Here is a 16004-nt window from a genome sequence, read left to right as displayed (position 1 = left end):
TCCCATGCTTACACACATGGGAAAAAAAAAAGGGGTCTTGTCATAAATCATAATCATCATTTTTCTTTGTACAAAGTGAAGTGGCTTTGACTGAAAATTGTCTGCCATGGACCATGGTGAGACAGGGAAGGCCATTCAAGCACTGATATTAACTTCTCTTGTCTTCCAGCTGAAAACCCATTGCTGCAGTGCAGCCTTTTCAAAGTGAAGACAAGTACCACTCTTCCTAGTCACTGCCAAAAGTTTATCCCCAAGGAGATTAACTTCTCTGAAAAAAAACAGTTATCATATCCATGCTTTCTGACCTGAGATGGTCCACTGGCTATAAATTGTTAAACTTACTTGTTTGTTTGAAGAATTATAAGGAATTGAAGAATATATTAACTAAAATTACATTCACCTATTTGTATCACGACACACACTAAATTGTAAAATATTTAAATTAAGGTTCACGATTATATTTTATAAAAAGTTTTTTAAAAGTTGAAGATGGTATGAATATTTAAATATCTAATCTCACTTCAATACACAGTTAAGATGTGAAATTCACGATTCTTTTCTGAAATCATAATATTCTGCATATATTGTCACTAATTTTTTGAGAATCAAAATCATAGTTACATTTCTTTTTTTTTATTTACAATTTATACTAACATAAATCCCATGGTCCCCAATAGTTAAACCCCAGACCACCCATTTGGGTGAGATGTTACATTTCAGTACTTTAATGGAATCCCAATCCCTGAATGAATCCCCTGCCACACCAAAAACAAATAAAGCAGAAGAGGCCCTCAAATTTGTTGATGAGTTTATTAAGCTTAACTTTTAGCTCAAATGTACCAAGGAATCTCTCTATTTTGAAGAAGCAAACAGCTCACTGCCTAGAGTAATTGTAGCAGTACCTTCACCCATCACTGTTGTCAGTGCCATCTCTTTCTCATGAATCTGTTCAAGCACAAGCACAACTTTGTCCATTCTGGGCCTGCAGTTTGCTGGAAAGGTCATGCATTGTAATGTCAGCCTGATCATATCCCTGATTCCTTCCATGGTGAAGCTTCCAACCAGTCGATGGTCCACAAAATTGTTTGAACTCAATCGTGATCGTACCTTCAAAAAAGTTGCAAAAAAACAAACAGACTTCAATTATTAATTGGTCTCTATCACTGATTTATGCATGTGAAGTGACAGGTCTGCAGAAGGGAGAGTAAGCAAAACAATGTGAGTATTGACAGAAAAGAGCACATTTCTGCTACAAGCAAACAACCCTTTCGAATTCATGAACCTGAAAGATTAAGATTTTGCTTGTAACTTAATGAAGAAAAACATCAGAAGAAATCCATGGAGCATCATAATTTTGTAACTTCCTGGTGTCCATAGTTAAACAGCTAGTCAACTACAGCATACCCATTGTATTAAACTTTCGTTGGATGCCAAGGAATCCATATGCACAGCCTCCTGTCCAGTTATGAGCTCCAAAAGAAATACCCCGAAGCTGTAAACATCACTCATTTCAGTGAAGGTCCCCGATGCTTCTGCCCTGACATTGATTAACATGATTAACTGAGTAAATGGTCAAGGCTATTCTTTTCTGCTACCAAAAAAAAATTAATGCAATTTTTAAGAGAAATCGATTCATACTCTGGATCTTGAAAAACAGTGACACTAGCCGTGCAAGATGGGCCTCCTTCCTCAATCCTTTGAAGTAGTTTCCAGACCCCAGCATCGGCGACCTTAGCTATGAAGTTCTCATCAACCAAGACATTGGCTGTTTTGAAATTCCTGTGTACTAATGGAGGTTTCAGGCCATGCAAATGACATAAACCTGCACAGGATAAACATAATTTCCCTTTATTTTTGAAACTTTCTTGAGTTAGTCTAGCATGTCCTCGCCAGATAAATCTGTTGGATTCACCTTTAGCCGCCCCCAGTGCTATGGATAGCCTCTGCTTGAACTCTAATCTAGCTGATGACTCCATTCTAGAATCTGCCAAAGAATTGATGGACATGATGCATTTCATTGATGATCATAAAAAAAAAAAAAAAAAAAACTAATGTTGTTAATGAGTCATTACCATATAGGTGATTACATATGCTGCCGTTTGGTAAATATTCATAGACCAACATCTGTGATCCACTTTCCTGGCAGTAGCCTTGAAGAGTAACTAAATTACGGTGTTGAATCTCTGACAAATAAATTGCCTGTTTTACATATATAGATATTAACTTTCTGTCTAAATCCTACAAGTTTCGAGCTGTTAAAATGTAAAATGTTAAGCTGATGATCCATACTTCATCCATTTACTGTTGGCTTAGAAGTAAGAACAAAATTCTAATGCTTGACTGTTCATGGGACTTTGGTTATACCTCTGCAACAAACTCCTGCTGGGGAGCTCCTTGACGTCTTTTAATAGCTACTACAGTGTCACGAAGCAAACCTTTATACACTGAACCAAAACTCCCATGTCCCATGAGATTACTTGCATCGAATTGTTTGGTAGCCTGCTCCAACTCTTCCAATGTGAACCTTCTTCCCTGAGTTCCGAATAAAGAAAATCCAGCTGCAGAACTTGGCCCAGCTCCTCTATTCCACTCGGCTGCAATGTTGGAGCATGAAGGAAGGTAGTGATTAAGGAAGTGAAGCATGAATTGCTAGAAAAAAATGAAACCTTACCTCGTGCAGTGGGATCTGAGGAACCTGTATCAGAGTTTCTATTCGAAAAGTTCTTATTTTGTGACTTGCAGAACCAAATGAATCCAATTACCATTGCCAGAAATGCAAGTGCCCCCATAGCACCTCCAACTATAGTTACAGTCTTCGGCATCTTCTCTATTGAACATTGAACCTGCAATGCTGAAAAACCAGAGAATTTTTAGTTCAACTATTTAACAAAAAAAAAAAAAAGGTGATCCTTAAACTATATGCTATAAAGTAATACATTAATGATTCAATTATGGAATTATGAAATGGAAAAGTGAATTCCAGATTCAAGAACTCAACATTTTAGTACCTGCCACAGGAAGCAGAGATCAAGGGATCCTTATAATTGAACTTTGCTTGACTAAATTTGGTTTTTTGAGCAATGGCGCCCACTGGTCCACTCCTATTCTTGGTGCCAACAAAGTATTCAAGAAAGGTAGCTGGCCGGTCTTTACTATCTACTTGGCAATTTAGTGCTGCTTCATTAAACAACCCTTTTGCTTCCTCAAATTCATCCACGTTGTTGTCCAATAATCTTCAGCAACTCATCAAAGCTGGCACTAGAGAACAAGCCTGATTGATGATGAACATTCTTTCCTTGCAAACAACCCTTTGTTTCATTTGTTTTTGAATGGGTGGAGGAAGATATTGAAAACAAGATAGCTCAAAGAAGAAGTTATTACCCAATATCTTACACTCGATGGGCTTGATAATTGTATGTACATTTGGTATTGATTCACTAAAACTTCATAATCTGTCACCATTCTTCAAAATAAAAGTACCAAGGACAGAAGGAAGGGCATTTGATGCAGACAGAAGGATTTCTGTCAAGAGAAGGGATGGTGAACTATGTACACCAAGGTTTAACATCTTTGCACATGTAATAAAAATATATCTTAATTAAGCTTACTAGCCCCTCTATCAGAAAATCAATGCCCATGTGGGGTGTTGTAACAAGCTGTAAATAGTTTTTTTTTTTTTTATCATTTTATCATGCGGATATGGACAGGTATGAAAGTGACTTTAAGTGGACAGGCTCTGGAAGACATAATAATTGAAGGGATCACAGGAAAAGGTAGGTATCAGCATATCAACTCCAAAGACCCTTCTCCCTGAATTTACTCTAGTTTTCCTTTTGCACCTCTTCGTTTATCTGATCTGGAAAGAAAAGAGGGGATACTTGTTTTGGTTAGAGAGGGGACTCTTGTTAAGGTGGGGTCTTTGACAGCTAGCAGCACCAACAAGACACTACCACAGTAAGTTTACCATGCTGTCCAATTTCCATGGTTGGAGTTTCCTGGTTTCTATTGCTTAAGGATGAATATTTTGCTGCTTTGGCAAAAAATGGGAATTTGAACTTGCACCCCTCTCTTTTTTGCTTGCTTTTGTAGAATATAGTAGTATTCATCTCTTATGCATATACTTGAAGTATTGTTACCAAAGTATGGGGAATGTTAATAAGCTTTGGGGCCTGTCTCTCTCTCTTGCTCTCATTTATTTATTCTGTTTGTCATCTAGTATTAAATTTGTTGTGGTCAGGGTTGGGCTGAAAAGCTAAAAGGGACTGATGGAAACGAAAGTTTGTGTAGCTGTGATGGTCTGTAAGCTGAGTACGAAGAAGAAGCCAATGTCAGAGACAAGTTTTGTTGCGATTCTTGAGAGAGATGGGCTTCTCAGAACCAGGGATGTTGTTTGGATATCAGTTTTCTAAGGCTTATGCAGCTGGCAAGAATGGGTTTTTGTCCCCAGTCTCCATGCAACTTTTCCTTACTTATCTTCACTGAATAAACCTAATGCCAAAAACTATTCCAATATCCAAGTGGTATACGGTATATTTTCTTGGTCAAAGATAATACCAACAAGCGTTTTAGCTTTTACATCGCCCTTATCTATGCTTGGACTACATCTGCATGTGCAGCACCCCATGAAGGAGCCAATTATTTTTTCATGTTCCATGGCTCCATGTGGTTGTTAGTCAAGCATTATTTTTATGTATAAAAAGATCAAAGGCAAAGAAAAGAGGATCACATGTTGTAAAGGGAGGTCAAGGCAATGAAAAGATTTTGTTGTTTTCTGGTTTATCAGACAAATATCAGATTAACCTTACAACATTTGGGTATAGTAAGACAAAAACCATGAACAAATTCAAAATCAGAATAGAGTCTTAGCTGCCACTGATCAAAGAAAGACCAAAACTGTTCATGTTTGTCATCTGTTTTTCTTCACCAATGATTAGTCCAAATGCAATTACGTTTTGCTTCCATCATCAGTGACTCCATTATTAACCCATTCCTTTGTCAAAGTCTTGTTTTCCAAGACAGTAAATGTTTTTGCATGTTACTTGAAGAATCCCTCCGCTTGTTTCGCCATAAATTTAGCCCCATTCCAATGTTTTTCTTAACCTAATTGGTTTACATTATTGTTAGTAAATGTAAGGGCGTTGCTACCTTGTGGATTGAACTTCAATACCAAGTGACTTGAAGTGATAATCACTCCACCAATTGCCTACTACATGACTATTTCTAGGAATCTTAGCTGTAACGGGAAAATCATGCAAAGTTGAGGTAAAACAATGAAAGTGATTATATGTGAAGGAAACAATTAAAAAACATTGAATCCTTTAGCTTTTGGCAGGGTCTGCCTTTCCACCCTGCACTTTGTTGTGCACACATTTTGTTCAATTTTCTTGGGTAGAAAAGTATTAGTTAGCATGAAAGAGACAAAAGGGAGAAGCTTTCATGTTGGATGGGCTAGAGATGTGTTGCTTTAAACAGATGTCAGTTAACATAAACAAAATATGGTTTATATACTTTACAATGTCCTTAATTTTGCTTCAACTTTTTCATTTTGATTGCCACAATCATTGTCAATGCTCAGCATATACCATCTAATCAGACAAATCAAAGAAGAAATCTTTGTCAGAGAGAAGTGAAGGAAACAAGAGAATTGGCTCCAAGCCTCCAATTGTCTTTAAAGGAAATCTGCTCACCGACAAACCTTTCAAGGGCCAGGCAGTGAGAGAGAAAGGGCCAACAGTTACAGCACACATGGCTTAGGCTCAAAGCTTGACTCTGGGCAGAATTGTGTTTCATCTTTCATTTTGAGCCAAGATAATGGTTACCCAGTTTAGCTATGGCCTGTGTTTAAGAGAAACCAGAAATGGCCTGTGTCTTGAATTCTTTGGCAGTTTATCATTCTATAAATAACTGAAAGGACAAAACAAAATATCCTTTTCTCTCTTGTAAGGTGTGGAGGGAAACATGATTTTTACAGGAAAATGTAATACGACATTGTCATTCTAACTACATTTTTAGAAAAACAAGCTTGAATTCAGATTGTCTATCTACATCAAGATCAATACATAATAGGGGTCACTTTCAGTTCAAGAAGCAGAAAGACACATGCCATGTTATAAAATTCCACAACTTTTAAGTGAAAAAAGGAACTGCCTTTATCTTTAACAAGCTAAGCCTGGTAGTTGGAAAGAAAAAAATAACAGAGATAAATACATGAAACCACCATAATGTCATCACAATTAGTTTTACATTTGAGTGACTGCCAAGAGCTGAATCCTCCATCCTGAATCTGCGTTTTTTCTTTTTATTCAGTTTACGAGCCACAGCAAGTTGACTTTTGGGCAGCTTGACCACTACTTGCTGCAGGGTCTTGCTGGTTAATTTTGAGCGTCGTGGGCTGTAACCACAAACAAAGAGACAAGGCATCCATCATTTCAACCGAGTAGCAGGGTAAGGGTTTAAAAACTATATTCCCGATCAAGGTGCCATTGACATAGTTACTCAAAGTGAATAAAGAAAAAATAAAAGTTCCATAGAAGAGAGAGTACCTCAGCCCTATTATCAGATTCTGCAAGCCTTTGCTTAATGTCACGAGCTATCGAAAAGAAAACCTCCTCCACATTCAAATTTGTCTTTGCACTCTGCAGAATACATTACTTTGCTATTAGCCAAAAATAGTTGACAGCATAACAACAGAAAAGATCCACTCAGCAGCAAACGTGCAACTTACAGTTTCAAAGAACTTGATACCATACTCATCAGCAAGAGCTTGACCCTTGGAGGTGGGCACAGCCTGAAAAAAAGATCATTGTCAATTATTAGGGGAGAAATGTGTCCGTCTTGCATGCATATGTGTGAGGATAAAGGAGACCTAGCCTTTTAGGAATAAAAATTACAGATTCAACCACAACTCATCTTTTTTCTCACACTTAAAGAGTGCACAAGGACTACAAGAAGCAAAGTCAGTAACACAAGTCATTCAACAGAGGAGGGGTTGCATCCCCACTCAATGAACCCAAAATCTAACCCACCAAAATAAAAAGATAAGCATTTCTACAAATAATCAAAAGGGAAAAGGTTACCCTTTTGCTCTCATCCATGTCAGCCTTGTTCCCAACCAGTATCTTGTTGACATTGTCTGAAGCATGTTGTTCAATATTGCGAATCCAGTTCCTAATATCTGTACAAGAACAGAAGCTAGCTCTATAAGACTCGTAAGAGATGAGATCCACATCAAGAAACTCCATTCCAACAGAGATAGATCCTCAGCCATCCACCCCAACAAAATCAGGGATGAGGAGGATCAACTATAAACTAACTTAATTGGCTAACCCAATCAAGGACACAAGCATAGAAATGAATGAAATCATCCAACAATAAAAGCATATCAAACCATCTAAATTATAACTTTACAATATGCCAAAAACAAAATTAAGAGAGTTGAGAAATTACTGTTGAAAGATGACTCATCCGTAACATCATAAACCAGCAAAATCCCCATGGCTCCACGATAGTAAGCTGCAGGAGCATAAATGCATCAGCAAAGTCAAGCATCAAAATATACTACACACTATAATCTTAAAATAATGCTCACTCAAAATCCTCCATTCAAAACACTAGTGGCCAAACAAATAAAACGACCAAAAACAACTGTTAAGTTTCTAAGAAAGAATTTAGTAAGATGGAACCTTATCATTAAAGCTGCTTAAATAATCGCATCAGAGTTAATTTTTATATTCCTGCTTTTCTCAAATAAGCAATCTGCTTCATGTTTCAGAATTTTTCATTATCTACTATATACAACTTCACTATGACATAATTAGGGAGAAACAGCTAGCTAAATTTAAAGTTTCCAAGCTATACCCAAATTGATGATGCTATATTTAACATTCATCCGCTCTTAACCCAATGAAAATAAGGATGGAAGCATCTATGAAAACATCTATCTCTTTAAAAAAATCTAAAACAAAAAGAAGAAAAAAAATCCAACTTGCACAAGATTAAACACCAACCTGTTGTAATAGTTCGAAATCGCTCTTGACCAGCTGTATCCCAGATTTGCAATTTGATCCTCTTACCATCAAGCTCAATGGTTCTTATCTTAAAATCAATGCTGTCAAGGAAAATAGAATAGTTTATAAGAAATAATGTTCAACCAAGTTTTAAATCAAACTTCTAAATCTTAGAGAATATGATAAGTAGATCCCTCAACCACTAAATAAGGCAGAAAAGTAAGTGGACGAGCGGAAGTGTTAAGGACCCTTGCCATAAGTAGTTCTTAAAGCCCCCTATGGAGGAGCATGTACAAACATTCAAATTGAATACCAAGGGATTGTCTAAGACAGAGAAATGAATAAGTACGATCATGGTTCTGTTAACTCTCCATCCCTGTCAAGTTGTGGTTTCATTGGAAGTGAAACTAGTGATGAAATCATCCTCAATTTTCTCCTGTAAGTCACGTAATTTAGCCTCCCTAATGCTACACCTTAAGTGCTCCTCTTGGCAGTCACATTTGTGCAATGCAAGTACTGCAAAATAATTTTACCATATAATATTTGAAGTGTTGCCAGAAATACAAACCCAATAGTCGTAATGAAACTAGTAGTAAAGGAACCATCAGAAAAGCGTAAAAGCAGACAACTCTTCCCCACACCTGCATAAATTCAATAAGAAAATTACATAGTCATAAAAAAACAAAGCTTGAGTACCCAAAACCTAGCACGTTATGGGCCTATGATGTTGGAATTGATAAAGCCATTTGCCATGGGTTCATATGAGGCCACGCATTAAATAGAAGTAGGGAAATATGAAGAGCCAAAAGAAGCAGCTATGCTGCACCAACAATAAAGCCAGAGGAAACTCTGAAATTCATATTTAAACTATTTGAAGTTTTACCTTAAAAATGACTTCAGATGGAAAAGTAGCTTTTAATGCAAAAAATGCAGGGTCAATGAAGTATGGGAGCGTGAGGAAAGTATGGGAGATTGGGGGTAGCAGGTGTAGTTGCAAATATGAACAAGAAAGCCTACTATTACTATCTGCCACATGGTGAGTTCTGCCACCATGCTGTTCAATACAGGTTAGCATCCATGATATTACCAAGGTCTTTAACGAACTACTCCAAACCAGAGGTACAAATGAGCTAATGCGCTGAAGGCTATTCAAGTTCGCTTGGCTACTGGTCAGTTCTGCAGCTTATTTAAAGCATATGCTAAATTCAAGGCCCAGCACAAGCTTACAGAGTTATTATCTTGACTTGTGAGCCCCGCCGCACACAGCAAGCCTCTTTATGTGAAATCAACATAAATTTGTGGGTATAACAAAAACAATTCTATTCCCAACCTGCATCAGATCAAGTTCCAAAGCTTCCATGCAGCATCAAGTTTTATATAACACAGCATGACAAATAATCCATATAAAAGTCTCAGCGTCAAGTTTTCTATTTCACAGGCTGTATGATTAAGAAAATCAACAAAAAGGAGTCCCTAACTTTTATCCCCCACCAAAGCTCCTGAATGGGATGTATCAATAGAATCTGACTAATTACCATTTCTGCAAGTGTATAACACTTTCCAACCAAACATTGGCTATAGAATTCTAAAACAGCCCCATGATCAAAAATTGTATTCACTTAACATAGGATATAGCCCGGGTGCGAACTTGCATAAAATTACTCATCCAAACTTCACTCTTTATCAATCATAATGCAAAAAAACAGACCCCGCTAACCCAATATATAACACTTTATATGGTACAATCAAACAAAGCCTCCTCCATCATGATCCCAATCTAAATTCACAAATATGTCTAATGTTTGTCATGAAAATGTAGCATTTAAGATGACCAAAATTGAACAAAACCCACTTCTTCAAAACCAAAGAAAAACCTCAAAAGAAACCAAAAAAAAAAAAAATCTAAATTCAAGGCCATAACATCTCATACCCAAAACTCATATGGTATCTAGTCTCTTTCAGAATAAAATCCTAAACACCCATTAAATCAAAACCATCAGAAAATAACAAAAGATTAAAAATTTTTGAGTACCCATGTTTTATTTTCAATTAGATAATAACAAATGTTGTTACTTTTACCCCAAAGATAAAAAGGAGAAAAAAACATTACCACTATCACCAATCAAAAGAAGCTTAATGAGGTAATCATAATCAGCCCGAGCTCTTACTGGTGGTGCAGCCATGGATCCTCAAAAACCACACACAAAATTCCCAATTTTAAAAACAAAAATCTAATCTTTTTCTCTTACTTATCTGCATTAACAAAAAAAAGAACGTAACATTCATTTCCAAAATAAAATCCATATATATATATAAGAATCAGATCAAATTGGGAACAAGGAAAAGAGAGAGAACCTACGACGCAGAGGGTAGCAAGCACATGGGAGGGAGAGAGCGTCCAACGAATTTGGGATTTTTCCTTTTCTTTTCCTTCGCGTTTTGATACGTATCACGGTTCAGTTCCTGCAATGTGATTGGTTGGAAGCGTTTGGTTTAATAGGCTTGGCCTTACGAGATTCTTTCTTCTACCAAAAAAAAATTCTTTATTTAAGGTTTTTTTTTGCCCTTTTTCCATTATTATTTCCGTTAAAATATAATTCATTGACCAATTTAGCAATTTCTTCAAAGCTAATATCTAAATAAAAAAATTAAATTAACCATTTGAAAAAATATGTTATTAAAAATAAACAAAAAATGAATATTAAAAACTATTACCAAATTAAAATTATATTAAAAATTAATTATATTTTATTAGTTCTTTTTTTCTCAAATTTTTATAAAATTGAGAAAATACATCACATTTAAATTTTTAGTTATTTGAATTAGTTAAAAATATTAAAATAAATTTTTATTTTTTATTGTATTTAATTAAACTATTTTATTTTTATTTTAAATTAAATAAATTTTTATAATTTATTATTAATTAACTATCATTAATCAAAAGCAACTTTTGTTTTATAGCATTACAATCACTTGTCGTTTTATATCATATAATACTGATACAGTATATTAACATGTCATAATAAATGATGATATGATATATTAATGTTATATAATAATAGGACCACAATACATTTTCACTCTTTAAGTCGGTACCACGTTTTATTAACGATAATTCATTAACAGTTAATTATAAAAATTTATTTGACTTAAAATAAATATCCAAAAATTTATTAAATATAATAAAATAATAAAAATTTATTTAAATTTTTTCAAATAAAAAAAGTTTAACATCATCTCTTGAAAAAATTACTTTTATATAATCTTCTTCCTTAAAAAACTATTTTATGCAAATTAATCTTAGACTCAAGGACTAGAAAAGGGGCTTGAAACTTTGATTTTTAAAATGCAATGGGCCTTTTAAATCCTTGAGGAAATATTAATGATTCAATCATCAAATAGGCTCCTTTTTGGGTCACCCATTGCATGTGATCAACTCTAAAGAATGGCCACATAAACTTGTCCCCTCCTCACCTACCAACAATGACATAAAATGTCATTCAGGTAAATTTTATTATTTTTTTATTTTTAGCATTTAACATTTATTTTTTAATAAATGCAAAGAAACTTGAAAAAAAAATAAAAAATTTCTTTCTCCTTTTTGTTCTTTGGGGAATTTCTTTTTCTGTTTGTGGTGCAATATTTTTGGGATTTTTTTTTTCTGTCTATTATGTATTAAATTATATGCATAGGCATATGGGTTATGTACATGCTTTGTGGTATAATTGGGAGACCAATGAATGTGGCAGACAAATGGTTATACACATAGAGCAAAACAAGAATGATTGTTGTGTTCTAGGTCACCTATATGAGTATTAAAAAAATATATATGTAATAATCATTTCCTTTCGTAATCAAATTTTACATTTAAAAATTTCTGCTTCAATTTTGAGAATCCAAATTTTGTAACTACAACTCATTCTACAAAATTTTACTCTTTTTTAACATTTTCACATGATAAATATTAACATAAGACTAATGTACATGTATGTGTACGTATCACGAGTGCTCATTTTTAATCTAAAAAATATACTTATTAAATAGAAAAAAAAATTATTTATAACTTCAAAATTCATCTGATTTTTTATTGATGTAGGATCCAAACACGCACACATGCATATGTGCATAAAAAATGAACTCATAAACAACACCATTTCCAGAGTCGGTTCTTGGGTAAAACCACCCAAGCTAGGGCTTTAGGCCCTTAATTTGAGAAGATCTTATAATTTTATAACATAATTTATTATATTAAAAATATATAAAAATTTAAAAATACATAAAAATAAAAAATAATTAATAAAATAATCTATTTTTTCACTTTTTTAATTATGTGTCAAATAAATTTTAATTATTTAGTATTTTTTAATTTTTAAAATATTATATTATTTTTAATCAACTAACAGTCATGTGTATTTGATTATCTCTAATAATTATTTTTTTCTCACTTATTTCTCTTATTTTCAATCAACATATTTAATGATTTCTAACAACTATTTTTCTCCTATATATAAAATTAATTATTATTTTTAATGTATAACATCTATTTTTAAATTATTTTTTTCTCATTTGCTCTTTCTTCCTTCTTCCTTTAACTTTAATTTTCTTTCAAAAAATACACAAAAAGTCTATTATATTATTATCTTTATAAAGCCGTGAATCTCATTTACGATTTACAATAAGCATTTAACAATTAAGTACTATTATTTTAATATTTACAAAAATTTTTATTTTAATTTTTTATTTATATTATATTATTATATCTTTATTTGATGTGATAGTTGATTTATTTGAATTAAAAATTTTAATTGTTGATTTTGTATTAATTATTTAAAAAATAAAAAAAAATTACATTTTAAAAATTTAAAAAAATAAAAATTTAATAATTTTTTTAATTTTAATAAAAAAAGATCTCGTTGAATATTTGACTTTATAGTTTTGAAACTTATTAAGTCGTCTGTGGTCATTTCATATATAGTTCTCGACGCCTAACAGTGTTGATGTTTTGAGTTGTAGGGAAAATCAGAGAAACAAGAAAAGGACAAGTTGGAGAGAAGAAGAAACGCACTAGAGCCATGGAAAAAACCTTAGGCAGATTCCACGACAACAACAGCTACCAACAAACAAAAAAGTGAAATGAAAAAGAAAACATCAGCAAAGAGAGAGAGGGCGGGGGCAAAAAAGAAAAAGAGAAAAAATCTATGCTTTAAAGTATATGCTGAGAAGATCCTCTCCCCACCCATCTTTACTCCGTTGAAAAGCAAACAACTGCTCACCCATGAAAGGCCTCTCTGAGGAAACTCTTCTCTTCCATATTTTTCAATTCCCCCCCCCCCTTAGCTTTGGCTTTGCCTTCTGCTGGCTTCTTCTTCCTCTTCCTCTTCCTCTTCTGCTTTCTCCAATGGAGGCAAATGGTGATGAGGGTGGAAGCATGCAGCTGCAGCAGTGACAAGGGACAATATAGTGAAGGGGAAATTATGGAGGAGGGATTGATTCTTCTTCAAGGTTAAGTCATGATGGTTTCCTTTGTTTCACCATTAGGGCAACCATGAACCTTTGGCAAATATTAGTTTAATGAAGTATTTTAGAATTTATGTTATGGTTTGTAATATTAATTATTATGCTTAAGCCATCTTATTAATGTAAGGATCTTTCTTGCAGCTTTCTCAGTAGTTTCTCTTTACAATATATATATATATGTATATTATTTCCTGTTTGATTACATGGAATTAAGACATCCTTAATCAGCAGGATAATGCTAATTACCATTTAAATAAAGAAAATTAAGTACTTATGATGCTACATTTAACCCCAACAGCTTCATACCATATATACCCAACAGTTGATGGGCAATTCCGTTCTTGGGGTTCCTGGTCAAGTTTGTGCCTAACAGGGTTCCAAGTCAGGATATGATTCTACAGCTTCTAATGGCTGATTCAGAAATATGATAGAACTATTCTTGGGGAAATCCTTGGACTGAGACAAATTCAGTTGTGTAATTTGGCATTTCCATGGTCATTAATCAGCAACCTTTTAACTCTGCTTTTTGTGAACAATTCCATCTTTACTCGTAAAGGAAAATAAACACTTACGATGCCCCGACTCTTTATTTTTTCGGAATACTCATATGCAACTCTCTGTTCGAAATAAAAACGAAACCACGAAGCTAATTCTATAACAATCACCTTCATGAGGAGAAATTTAACAAACTCAAGCCTAGGTGTTAGATAATTAGCTAATTTAATTAACCCAAAGTTTTTTTTGACAAATCAAGTGCAATAAAATTATAATGTAATGTTAATTTGATGTTTTGATAACAGTAAAAATATTTCTAAATTGACCACAAATCATGTACCTTGGCCTGCATGCAGCTCATTGATTCTTTAAGTAAAAACATCACCAAATATATATTTACAATTATTCTAACTTCATGGACTGCATCTAGATCAAAAGAAAACTTACTGATATAGATTTTGACTTGGCAAGATGTAATATAAAAACCCATTAATTATTCTAACAATCAATTATTGGAGATTTATTCACTCTTATTCTTTTATTTGACCATGCCATAAACCATAGGATAAACATTATTTAAGGTCCAACATATTAGAGAGATTACAAGATCTACCTGACCATCTTCTTTGACTTTGAAATTTTATTAATTATGTTAAATCTTATCCAGTAACACCTATATCCGTCCTCTTATTTATAGAATTTAAAATTTTGTAATAAAAAGTGTCTAAAAAGTAATTATAAAGATAATTATATTGTATATATCAAATTATATATATATAATAATATAAAAAATTAAAAACTAAGAAGCAACAACCGTCATTGCCTTAACTACGACGGTGTTTGCAGTATCAACCATGCATGAATACATGCGACCTTTTACATCTTATCTCCATATAAATTCCCTCTTGTGCTTTGATTCTATTCTTTCAATACATCCAAAAACTTAAAGTTATGAAAAACCCTTTTTCTTTTTTTCTTTTTAAAGAAATCAATTTCGATTTTTTTAACATATGATTTTGGGTTACTATTACATAATAAGAAATAAATCTCTCCCGTTAGATTTTCACCGTCCATTAGATTTCCAATTTTTTTATATATTTTTTGTTTATACATAAACAACAAATCAACCGAGTCTAAGCTAAAGAGATGCTGCAATAGATTAAATTAACCTAATTATTTGGCCATTAATTAAGTATAGATGGTTGTAAATGAAATTGATGAAAAATCCCCAACTATCCTAGGGAATCCACTTGTCAACAAATTAGAATTTAGGACTAATGTCGTTTAAACTCAAGACAAGTTGACTTCTATTCTACAATTATATATTACTAGTAATATTTTACATTAGATTAGGTAAAGATTTTAAGGTAACAACACTTTTTTTCCGTCGGCAAAACGGATTGGAACCTGTTATTTAAATTAAAAGACTCGTAAATTTATCATTAAATTAAATTTTAAAATATAATTTGATAATAGTTTTAAAACTACGATTCAGGATCATTAAAAAAGTCGAAATTGTGATTTAGGTAGGTTTGATGATGAATATACAAAAATAAATGTAGATACATATAGGAGACAAACAGAAACTTGATAGTTGACTTTCAAGTCTTACTTGATCAAATATTTTATACTATTTGAATAAACTATATATTATATAAAAAAATTTGACAATATTATGTTAATCCCTTTCAAAACCCCTTGTAGAAACTAAGATGACCATATGCATATAATTAATTTATAGCATTTTCAGCTACAAATTGAGTTGCTTTAGACAACCTAAAAGGACCACATAGGGAAGACAAAAAGAAGGGTATAACCCATAATTTTTTATTTACTTTTCATTATTTACAAAATCATAGTTCACTGAGTTGAGTTCAACTCGGTGTCAATTTTCTTACTTACCCCAAAATTAAAAAAAAAAAAAACCCTTTTTTTGCATATTTGGGTATAAAGTATTAAGTCTCAAAGTAAGCATGAAATTCATTC

General features: G+C 33.2%; 2 protein-coding genes and 1 long non-coding RNA gene across 6 annotated transcripts; 1 reads left to right on the top strand and 2 right to left on the bottom strand.

The window, feature by feature from the left end:
• Nucleotides 1–558: 558 nt before the first annotated feature.
• On the bottom strand, nucleotides 559–3544 carry LOC18586142 (proline-rich receptor-like protein kinase PERK3). 3 transcript variants are annotated; one of them, XM_018128556.2, is made up of 8 exons: nucleotides 3009–3544; nucleotides 2672–2851; nucleotides 2365–2594; nucleotides 2073–2199; nucleotides 1913–1984; nucleotides 1639–1822; nucleotides 1405–1537; nucleotides 559–1107 (listed from the first exon to the last, which is right to left on the bottom strand). In XM_018128556.2, the coding sequence occupies exons 2-8, from the start codon at nucleotides 2820–2822 to the stop codon at nucleotides 853–855; spliced, it is 1152 nt and encodes a 383-aa protein (XP_017984045.2). In that variant the 5' UTR covers nucleotides 2823–2851; nucleotides 3009–3544; the 3' UTR covers nucleotides 559–852. The 3 variants fall into 3 exon arrangements, with proteins under 3 accessions (XP_017984045.2, XP_088666800.1, XP_088666799.1); XM_088810674.1 differs by having other exon boundaries at nucleotides 2763–2851; XM_088810673.1 differs by lacking the exon at nucleotides 3009–3544 and adding an exon at nucleotides 2937–2967.
• Nucleotides 3545–3759: 215 nt separating this feature from the next.
• Nucleotides 3760–4779, top strand: LOC108663556 (uncharacterized). Its single transcript, XR_001929638.2, has 2 exons — nucleotides 3760–3954; nucleotides 4238–4779. It is a non-coding gene; the product is annotated as an uncharacterized LOC108663556 (long non-coding RNA).
• A 1226-nt stretch (nucleotides 4780–6005) lies between these two features.
• LOC18586141 (ras-related protein RABE1c-like) lies at nucleotides 6006–10524 on the bottom strand. Of its 2 annotated transcripts, none has more exons than XM_018129480.2 (9): nucleotides 10366–10524; nucleotides 10117–10259; nucleotides 8575–8647; nucleotides 8007–8107; nucleotides 7447–7512; nucleotides 7077–7174; nucleotides 6725–6787; nucleotides 6543–6635; nucleotides 6006–6391 (listed from the first exon to the last, which is right to left on the bottom strand). In XM_018129480.2, exons 2-9 carry the CDS (start codon nucleotides 10187–10189, stop codon nucleotides 6308–6310), a joined length of 651 nt encoding a protein of 216 aa, XP_017984969.1. In that variant the 5' UTR covers nucleotides 10190–10259; nucleotides 10366–10524; the 3' UTR covers nucleotides 6006–6307. The 2 variants fall into 2 exon arrangements, with proteins under 2 accessions (XP_017984969.1, XP_017984970.1); XM_018129481.2 differs by having other exon boundaries at nucleotides 10362–10514.
• Between the last annotated feature and the right edge of the window lie 5480 nt (nucleotides 10525–16004).

Source organism: Theobroma cacao, chromosome 10, assembly GCF_053813885.1.
Source record: "Theobroma cacao isolate CCN51 chromosome 10, ASM5381388v1, whole genome shotgun sequence".
NCBI lineage: Eukaryota > Viridiplantae > Streptophyta > Magnoliopsida > Malvales > Malvaceae > Theobroma > Theobroma cacao.
This window is presented reverse-complemented; position numbering and strand designations above follow the sequence as displayed.

What these genes read in the sequence shown, in the direction of transcription:
- LOC18586141 (XM_018129480.2), bottom strand. Translation starts at nt 10,189, where the DNA reads ATGGCTGCACCACCAGTAAGAGCTCGGGCTGATTATGATTACCTCATT. An exon ending in TCTTTTGATTGGTGATAGTG is followed by an intron (nt 8,648 to 10,116) that starts GTAATGTTTTTT and finishes GAATTTATGCAG; the next exon opens with GTGTGGGGAAGAGTTGTCTG. An exon ending in ATTTCGAACTATTACAACAG is followed by an intron (nt 7,513 to 8,006) that starts GTTGGTGTTTAA and finishes ATGCTCCTGCAG; the next exon opens with CTTACTATCGTGGAGCCATG.
- LOC18586142 (XM_018128556.2), bottom strand. Translation starts at nt 2,822, where the DNA reads ATGCCGAAGACTGTAACTATAGTTGGAGGTGCTATGGGGGCACTTGCA. An exon ending in CTCAGATCCCACTGCACGAG is followed by an intron (nt 2,595 to 2,671) that starts GTAAGGTTTCAT and finishes CCAACATTGCAG; the next exon opens with CCGAGTGGAATAGAGGAGCT. An exon ending in ACGAAAGTTTAATACAATGG is followed by an intron (nt 1,108 to 1,404) that starts GTATGCTGTAGT and finishes ACTTTTTTGAAG; the next exon opens with GTACGATCACGATTGAGTTC.